The sequence below is a fragment of the Trachypithecus francoisi genome, unplaced genomic scaffold (assembly GCF_009764315.1).
Source record: "Trachypithecus francoisi isolate TF-2019V2 unplaced genomic scaffold, Tfra_2.0 Lachesis_group21, whole genome shotgun sequence".
NCBI lineage: Eukaryota > Metazoa > Chordata > Mammalia > Primates > Cercopithecidae > Trachypithecus > Trachypithecus francoisi.
In genome coordinates this window covers 34,570,519-34,580,543 of record NW_022681467.1, presented here as the reverse complement: position 1 = coordinate 34,580,543, position 10,025 = coordinate 34,570,519, and the positions used below count along the sequence as shown (strand labels likewise).

At 48.6% G+C, this 10,025-nt stretch overlaps 1 protein-coding gene across 2 annotated transcripts in view; it reads right to left on the bottom strand.

Annotated features, from left to right (window-relative positions):
- Positions 1–2,369: 2,369 nt before the first annotated feature.
- PPP1R16B (protein phosphatase 1 regulatory subunit 16B) overlaps positions 2,370–10,025 on the bottom strand; it is a 120,961-nt gene continuing 113,305 nt past the window's right edge. For both annotated transcript variants that reach the window (XM_033186414.1, XM_033186415.1), the window contains exon 11: positions 2,370–7,238. In XM_033186414.1, the coding sequence (XP_033042305.1) occupies positions 6,732–7,238 (507 nt within the window). In that variant the 3' untranslated portion in view covers positions 2,370–6,731. The remainder of the gene's footprint in view (positions 7,239–10,025) is intronic.

Here is a 10,025-nt window from a genome sequence, read left to right as displayed (position 1 = left end):
TGCCTGGTAGGCCACATTTCCCTCATTCTTTCTACCTTTTCCTCTCTGACAGCTTGCCTCCTATGTCACCAAGAACACAGAAGCAGTGAGAAGGGAAGGTCCATGTGCGCCCATCTAGTCTACCTTCCTGTCTGCATCTCTGCCCATATACTGGGCATTGATGAACTGCTCCTGTGCCCATCCAACCCCAACCCCTCTGCCTGGGCACTTCCAGCCCCTCTACTACTCACCAGCATCACTCCAGCAACCTCCTTCTTTCTCCTGGAACATCAGCTTCCCTCTTTACTGATTCATTTCTATCAACCTACACGCATGCTGAAATATTTTTCATCTTAAAACAACCCTCTTTTGACCCTACATTCCTCTAAAGCTCCCCATCTCTCTTCTTACTTTTGCAGCATAAAATCTCAGATGTGGCTGGCCATGGTGGCTTGCACCTGTAATGCCAGCACTGTGGGAGGCCAAGGGAAGAGGATCACTTGAGCCCAGGAGTTTTGAGACCAGCCTGGGCAACATAGTGAGACCCTGTCTCTACAAAAAAATACAAAAGTTAGCTGGGCATGGTGGTGCGCCTAACTCTTAGTGCATGGCAGTGCTCCTGGTGGTCCCAGCCACTGGGAAGGCTGAGGCAAGAGATCACTTAAGCCCAGGAGTTTGAGGCTGTAGTGAACTATGATCACAACACTGCACTCCAGCCTGGGTGACAGAGTAAGACCCTGTCTCAAAAAAAAAAAAAAGAAAGAAAAAAGAAAAGAAAAAGAAACCCTCAAACCAGTTGTCTATACCCGCTGTCTCCAGTTCCCTTCCAGCCCTCTTCAATCAGGCTAAAATCCCCACTTCTTTACCAAAACCTCTTGTCAGGTTCATCATGAGTTCCACAGAGCTAAATCCAACAAACAATTTTCAGTCCTCATCTTTCTTATGTAAATGAAAAGTGCGTCATAAATGTGAGAGGTTGCTATTATTATTTAGTAACCAATAACCTTTTTAAATGGATGAATGCCTGCGGCTATTTGGATGCCTCTCCCTCTCTTCCCCTGCTCTCCTCATCCCTTTGTGAAGTTTCTCAAGAATAAGTATGGGGCCTTCCATGTGTTCCTGCTCTGGTATCCAGGGTCTGGGAGGCTACAAGAGGGCACCTTTTTCTCTTTTTTTTTTTCTTTTTTTTGAGATGGAGTCTTGCCCTGTCACCCAGGCTGGAGTGCAATGGTGTGATCTCGGCTCACTGCAACCTCTGCCTCCCAGGTTCAAACGATTCTCCTGCCTCAGCCTCCAGAGTAGCTGGGATTACAGGCTTGTGCCACCACGCCTGGCTAATTTTCTGCATCTTTAGTAGAGATGGGGTTTCACCACATTAGCCAGGCTGGTCTTGAACTTGTGATCCGACACCCTTTTCATCCTCTTTCAAGAAAAACACCAACAAAGTTCTGTATGGGACAAGGACCAAGGACTGTGGTCTGAGGCTGTGCAACCACATAGCTTCTGTATGGCTCTAATGCTTGAGGTAAAAAATGAGAATGGCCAGGGCCTTAGCTGCTGTATTGCTGTCATAAGGTGAAGTACTTTATAGTATTGTACTTCCCCACAATAAGCACACGAGGGGAAAGAGTGGAATAGGGCAGGGGGAAGAGGACAGGACACATCAGTGCACTCCAAGAATGGGACAGAGAAGAGAGGCACCCTTGTTACATACAAATGTCATGAGAGGCCGGGCGCAGTGGCTCACGCCTATAATCCCAGCACTTTGGGAGGTCAAGGCGGGCAGATCACTTGAGGTCAGGAGTTGGAGACCAGCCTGGCCAGCTTGGTGAAACTCTGTCTCGATTAAAAATACAAAAAATTAGCTGGACATCATGACAAGCGCCTGTAATCTCAGCTACTTGGGAGGCTGAGGCAGGAGAATCGCTGGAACCCGGGAGGCAGAGGTTGCAGTGAGCCAAGATCACACCATTGCACTCCAGCCTGGGTGAAAAAGTGAGACTCTGTCTTAAAAAAATAAAAATAAATAAATAAATATCAGGAAAAGCTTTGAAAATGTATGGAATAAATATATGCAACTCTAGGGCCTCATGTTAATTTCAAAGAGAATATTTGACAGAATGAAGGTCATTCCCAACCACCAATCTTTTCTTGAATTCATCAGTTTTCACCATCTCCCAGTCTGGAGAGACATCTGCTCCAGGTCTGAGCCCCCAGAGCTCCCTCTACTTCAGGGGCCTCATGGGAAAGCCCTCTGTGGGGAAGGGGTGAGGTAAAAGGGGAGAGACTAGAAGCCCTCACCCACCCTCTATTCCAGAAACCTCCTCTTTGTGAATTCAAGTCAGCACTGTTCAAGTGAGCTCACAGCAATAACCACTCACACTAGCAGGTGTTATTAAAAGGAATTTAATAATTTTAATTAAAAACTCTTAACAGCGAATTCCGTCACAGGCCTTGGCATCTGGAAGCAACTCCAGGGACATGTGCCCCCTTTGGGATGTGGCTGAACCACGGTTTTGGACCCGAGACCCACTGGTGCCGCGTGGCGAGGGGCTACCTGGAAGTTACTTCAATACGATATCAAAGATCCGCGAAGATTTTTTAAAAAAAAGTTTTAAATATATTAGACTCTCTTGATTGCCATTTTTACACAAAGCTGCTGATACAGTATACAGAGTTTTAACTTTTTTTCACATAAAATACATTTTTTAAAGTGTTCTCTGTACATCAGTGGCTTCTGGTCTGGTGAATTATTGCGGAGGACTGGGGGTCTGCAGACTTTTCCTGGGTGTGCAGAGCCAGGCCCCGCACCGTGGCACTTGCAATGCCCATGGGAAGCGGGCCCTCTGGCCAACAAGAGAGTCCTGTCAGGGAGAGGGCTATAGCTTCTGGCACAGGGGGTCACTTTTGCAGAGTCATCCACTGACCATTGGACCCTCTGCTCTTATGTGCCCTGGGGCAGGGGAGACCATCCCCAAGTTACAAATAGCAAGAGTTAAATACAGTCTTTCCGGGCATCTTGAAAGGAGCACCCTTCTTGAAAGTACCCCAGTATCCTGCTCTAGAAGAGAGAGCAGGTAGGTGAGAGAGCTCAGGATGAAAAGGTATCTGACACCAACAACCACAATGGTCTCATGTTATTACAAAGCCAGCAAACCGGTGGGGCAGGACAGGGGACACACCCTTGTTAACTTTTCTAAGCCCCTTGGAAATGGATCAAACAGTGCAGAGCAGTTTTATTTATGCTGCATATTTGATGGAGAATTCTATCCTGAAGTCTTCAGTAGCTCTGGGCCTAGAGTTTATTCGGCTTCCCTAAGCTACTCGCCAGAAACCCCCAGTCTGGTAATAGCCGCCAACTTTCAATTGTTTGGGGCATATGATGGTGAGCCATGCAGCACCTGCTTTGGAAGTGGTCTCCTTTAATCTAATGAGGAGCTGCCTCAGGACCTGGGTCTCAGCAGGAGCTAGGCATCTGGTTGACTTTGCCTGGTTTCTCCCAGCTCCCGAATCCACCCCTGCCATGGAGGGAGGCAGATTCCTGGGGAAAGGCTTTGATGCTGAAGGAAGCAGCAACTTTTCCTCCCATTATCCATTAGTGGGTTGAGGGGACTATGTAATAAATGAGCCACCATGAGCAAGAAACAATGACTTTAAAAACCTGAGATGCATTTGGCAGCAAATTGCAGAACAGTCTTCTAGACACTGATCTCAAGCTGATATTATAGAGTCCCCCAAAGATGCTGGCTGAAGGCAGCTATCACTGAAAGTTCCAGATGGAGCTGGATGATGTCTGCCTGGAACCCGAGACCCAGCATCTATAACTGGTGGCAAATGTTATCCAGGGGTGGCCATGACAGCTGTTCCCAGCTAAAGGAATTCAGACTCTAAGGATTCTGGGAGCTGAAAAGCAAAGGGTTGCTGGACCAAGATGCAGACACTTCGCCTCAGGTGACTTGAATGGGACTGCTGATGCCTGTGATCCCCAAGGGGCAGAAACCACAAAGAACAGTTCTCTTGACTCTGTCTTATTCCTCCTTTATCCGCAGAACCTAATAGTGGCTGGCATGTTGCAGCTACTCAGTAAATTAGTGAGTGAATTAATGAATGACGGCGGCTCATTCATTGGAGGTTGGTCTCCAACTTGTCTCTCAACACTCAGAAGACCTACAGGGAAAGCTCCCCAGGGACTTAAAGCCCCAAGAGGGGATGGTTTGTCCCTGGCTGAAAACATGAGCCAATGCCTGAGAGGCACCTGTGTGTGAAGTCAGCTCCTGTCAGGGAATCAGCTGGGATTCCCAGCCTTCTGGGTGGAGAGGAATGGCCCAGGAGGCAGGAGGCCTGCGGAAAAGGAGGGAATGGCCTCAGGCGCTCAGTGGGTTGGGCAGCACATGCCTTCAGTGTTTGGCCCCTGAGCAAAAAGATGGGAAAACCTGCCCAGCTCTCTCCTGAGGAGCACGTGGCTTCCCTCAGAACTCCCTACCTTGTAGCTAAGGTTAGCTCATGAGGGATTTCAGCGTCAGTCTGGGCTCATACTGTTTTACAGCCAATGGTACATGTGTTTTACATCATCCTGTCCTGTTCCAGCCACAGCCTGAGATGTTGAAGAGCCCACCCCAGATGGCAGGGACGTGGGAAGCATCTGTGCACCTGTCTTCAGCCTCCTGGGCCGCCTCCACCTCTGCTCTAGAATACATCTATCCTGGCACTGGGGTGGAGGTGGCCTGATGCTGAGAACCTCTCCCCTTCCAGCAGCCACCAAGGGCGCAGTCACTCCCATGGGCCCTCTACTCTCTGGTCCAGTCGCTCTGCTCCTGGGAAAGCATCACTCAGGCTCCCTGAAGTCCAGCTTCCTCTCTGGGTTATGGGGCCATGGGGGCCACAGTAGCGGGCTAAGAATGAAGAATGACAAAAAGCAGATCCCATGACAAAAGTTGTGGCACAAGGCGGGGATGGTCTTCCAGCCCCAAGCCCCTAGCCCAGGTGCCCCTCAGGGAAAGTTTCTCATAGACTGAGAAAGAAGTGGGTTAAAAAGAACCCAGATCTGTTCCCCAGATTAAAATCTGGACCTAGGGGACCCCTTCAGAGCTCTAAGGAGGTAGTTTAAGGACAAATAAAAGGCGCACAGAGCAGGGGCCAACCTGCAGCTTGTTGGTTGCACCAAAAGATTCTGGCTGAGCCTGTGGGCAGTGCCCATGCCATGGGCAACTCCAAAGGGGGTCCTGGGAGAATCAGCAGTGAGGGGAGAACAGCCATTCACAGTCCTCCCTCTCCAGCATCAGGAAGGCTGGGACTATGAAACTGCAGAGCTGGGCAAGACCCAACTCCAGCCCTACCACCGCTCTCCTGAATACAGGACGGGATATTGACCACGTGCACCCTGGATTCGCAGATTTGGGACATCACCGCTCCTGCAAGTGCAGGCTGGGAGCCCCTGGGCCAGGCAGGAACTCAAAAGGGCTGACTGGCAAATCTGCCTCACCAAGCATCCCCAGAAAAGCAAAAGCTGGGCCCGGGATCCTGAGCACTGACTCCACACACGACGGATGGGGGTGCATGGGGGTGGGAGGTGGAGGTAGGCTGGCCCCTAATTGCTTGCTCTGACAGCTCAGTCTGAGGAGGGCTGGCTGAGATGGGCTGGGCTGAAACAGTCTGGATATTCACAAAGACCCAAGGGTGCTGGGCTGTGTCACTGTTAACTAGTGACTGTTTTTTTAAATTAACTGGCCTCTCTGGCTGGAAAAGCATTCCAATGGAAGCTCCTTGCTTAGCTTCATTTTTCCAGCACCAGCCAGTAAAACCCAGTGACCGTGATACGATCCGCAAGAAGAAGTGAATTTAGTTACCTCCCTCCCTCTAGGAGTTTTACAGACTACAGGAATTTTTAAAATCAGATATGCTTTTGTAAATACTGACCTTGTCCCCCTCCCACACCCTTTGACACTTCCATCCAAGAGGAAAACATGATTTGGTTGATTCCAGAAATGGAATCGCCTGGTTTCCCCCTTTACCCCTGGATGGTCATACAGCTGGCTCCTGGCATGGGTAGAAGTGTGACTCTCAACAAGGCTGCGGGGAGCAGGTCTGTGTCCATCTCATCTACCCATGTAGGTTCCTGGCTCCCTCTGAACACAGCGAGGACTTCTCGCTCCTGTCAGGTGTGGCTGGTGGCCCAGACCTTGGGATGACTCTGAGCAGGACTATGGGTCTCAGCTTAGCAGGTCCCCTCCCCTGCTAAAGCCACATTGGCAGTGGTAATGAGACTCTGAGTCTTAATTTCCATCCTTTTGGGAATACCCCATACATTCTAAGCCCCCTTACTTCCCCTGAGCCCAGGTATGTCATTCCTACACACACTGATTGAGCTTGTGTGTGCGTGTGCGTGTGTGTGTGTGTGTGTGTGTGTGTGTGTGTGTTGATGGGACATGCACGTACTGATCCGGAGAAGCCTTTATACCAAGAATAGAGCTGGGATCTCAAGCCCACCCTCCCAAGATCAGACAGCAGAGTGAGCCAGGAGGCCATGACGGGCCTTGTGTCAGAGGCAGACGATGCAGCAGGAAGCAGAACCATGGGACATGGGACATGGGATGCTATGGGCAGCCAGGTGAGGGCTGGGGTCTGAGTTCCTCTGAAAAGCAGAGCCCACCTCTCCCCAACTGCCCTCTGACACCTCCCCAGCCAGGGCTGTCGGGCTGGCCTGGATTCCAGGAGCCCCTCTCCAGGCATCTCCCTCCTCCATCACATGGAGACTAGGAGATACGGCAACAGCCATGCACCTTCTCCTCCATCTCCTCTATGGGGGCCTTGAACTTTAAAAGTGGGGGATCTCCGCTGGTGACCGTGTAATATACCGAGGTCCCATTGCTGCTGTACGGTGAAGTTCTGCCTCCGATCAAGGGGGCCTTGCCTTCACTGCTACTCTCGCCCGTCCTGGCCATGCTGCTGCCCAGGTGGGTGCTAAGGAAGGGGTGGCTGAGCAGCTTGGCTGCAGCCCGCTGCCGCTTCAGCTCCAGAAGCGTCTGAGGGCTCTCCTTGTAGCTGCTCCAGGGCGGGGTGGCGTCGGCCACGCCAGGGTTGCCATAGGCCATGCTGTAGTCGGGCACCTCATGCACCTTCCAGACATCCCCATTGGCCAGTGCATACTGGTAGGCACTGACCGGAGCCCGGAGGCCATTCTCAACAGGCATGTCCAGTTCACCTCGTGGGATCTTGGTAGGAAATTCGGAGAGTAGCACTGGCTTCTCCAGCCTGGGGTTCTGCGAGTGAGAAGGACAACATTACCAGCTGGCTGGAAGATCTGAACCTACTATCCACCTGTCTCTCTGCTGAGGGCATTATTCTTTAGACCTTTCCCCTATCTGTTTTCCCTCTCTGGGTGTTGGGGCGAGGGTTGTCCTTTGGGGAACCCCCAATCTATGAATTTTCGTAGAGCTGACTGACCCCTGGTCTTGCTCCAGGGCCTGGATCATGACCTAAGGCCTAGCCAGTCAACATATTTCACTACCGGGATTGGCCCAGGGATGAGTTCTTAACTGAAATTGCTTCAGTGAAGCGACCCTGGGACTTCTGCAAGAACACTTGGGAAAGAGAAGTTTCTGTAGGAACTGTGGGTAGTAAGAATGATGTAAGCTGAGGGCTGGGGAGATATTATGTTGAAGGGTCTGCTTGCAAATGAAGTTGACATGAAGGAAAACTAAGAGAGACTGCATCCCAATGACACATTTGAAGCCCAGGATCCTTCCAGGCCCAGACTTTTCAGTTGCACAAGCCAATAAATTCCTTGTGTGAGTCCATTTTAGTTGGGTTTTTCAGTCACTTGTAATCCTTCCTCTGTATTTGAAGTGTATCTCACAAAGATTCTTACTCAGGGACCCTGTATACCCAATAATCCTTGGATAACAAGGGTTTGAAAAGTAACTGCTTCCTAAAAACTATAAACTAAAAGATACAAGCGACAATAACATTTAAAGCACAGCAAAAATCACCACGAACAAGGAACAAGGTCAAAAGACACACGAAGAAACTAGAAAAATATTTTCAACATATACGACAGAAAAGAGAGTAATTTTCTAAAGTATAAAGAGCTCTTAAAAGTTTTGTTTTTTTTTTTTTTTTGAAACGGAGTCTTGCTCTGTCTCTCAGGCTAGAGTGGAGCAGTGGAGCAATCTCCGCTCACCACAACCTCTGCCTCCCGTGTTCAAGCAATTCTGCCACCTCAGCCTCCCGAGTAGCTGGGATTACAGGTGCACACCACCACACCCAGCTAATTTTCATATTTTTGTAGAGACGGGGTTTCACCATGCTGGCCAGGCTGATCTTGAACTCCTGACCTCAAGTGATCCACACTCCTCAGCTTCCCAAAATGCAGAGATTGCAGGCATGAGCCACCGCGCCCAGCCAATTTTTAAAAGACTACCTACCCAGGCCGGGTGTGGTGGCTCATGCCTGTAATCCCAGCACTTTGGGAGGTCGAGGCGGGTGGATCACGAGATCAGGAGATTGAGACCATCCTGGCTAACACGGTGAAAACTCATCTCTACTGAAAATACAAAAAATTAGCCGGGTGTGGTGACAGGTGCCTGTAGTCCCAGCTACTCGGGAGGCTGAGGCAGGAGAATGGCGTGAACCTGGGAGGCAGAGCTTGCAGTGAGCCGAGATCGCACCACTGCACTCCAGCCTGGGCGACAGAGCGAGACTCCATCTAAAAAAAAAAAAAAAAAAAAAAGCCTACCTACCCAATAAAAATGGTAGGCAGAGGATACTAATAGGCAGCCCACAGCAAACTATATAGATATACATGGCATTGGAAAAAAGTATTCATCCTCACACATCGTTAATAATATAAAAATTAAAACAACAAAATATCACTTTTAGATATCACATTGACAAATATGTTTAAAGTGTGTTATTACTCAGTGTTGGCAGGGGTATAGGGAAATGAGTGAGAATGTAAATTGCTAGTCTCTTTGACGGACAATTTTGCATCATCCTTCAGTGAAATTTTTTTTTTCTTTTTTTCCTTTCTTCTCTCCCCAGCGCTTCAGTAAAAAAAAAAAAATAATAATAATGATAATAATTTTTTAGAAAAGATTGTATACTTTGCACCAGCAAGCCTATTTCCCAGATTTTCTCTCTCATTAATGCAAAGCCTGAAAGTCATCATTGGGCAAGCAGGAAATTGTGGCCAGTACTTCTATTGGAATGCTCTGTAGCTTATAAAAAGAATGAACGAAGTCTCCATGAGCTGGCATGGAAAGATGTCGAAGATATATATATAATCTAATTTTCTAACATATATATAATAATACATATCTATAATAACATATATAATAACACATATATGGTAATATGTGATAAGGCAAAAACACTTTCCATAGTAAGTTTCCATTTATGAGTGTGTATTTCTTCTCTTTCTTCTTTTAGAGTCAGGGCCTCCCTATGTTGCACAGGCTGGTCTTGAACTCCTGGTCTCAAGTGATCCTCTCACCTCAGCCTCCCAAAACACTGGGATTACAGGCATGAGCCACCGAATCCACTATTTTTTTTTTTTTTAATGGCTCCTTCTGAACTATGCAGGCAGACTGATGTCATGTCATGGGGAGACCGTTTCTTGGTGGTCCTAGTCAGTGCTTCTCAAACTTTGATGTGCATGTGAGTTGCCTAGGGATATTGTTAAAATCCGTATTCTGATTCAAGAGGTCAGGGTTGGGGCCTGAAATTTGGCACTTCTAAGAATTTCCTGCTGATGTTTAGAGTGGCAATGATCTGAGACACTGATCCCATCTTGGATGCACATTGGCATCATCTAGACTGTTAAAAACATGCACAGGCCGAGCACGGTGGCTCACGCTTATAATCCCAGCACTTTGGGAGGCTGAGGTGGATGGATCACTTGAGTTCAGGAGTTCAAGACCTGCCTGGCCAACATGGTGAAATCTCGTCTCTACTAAAAGAAAAATACAAAAATTAGACAGGTGCAGTGATGCATGCCTCTAATCCCAGTTACTCAGGAGGCTGAGGCAGGATAATTGTTTGAAGCAGGA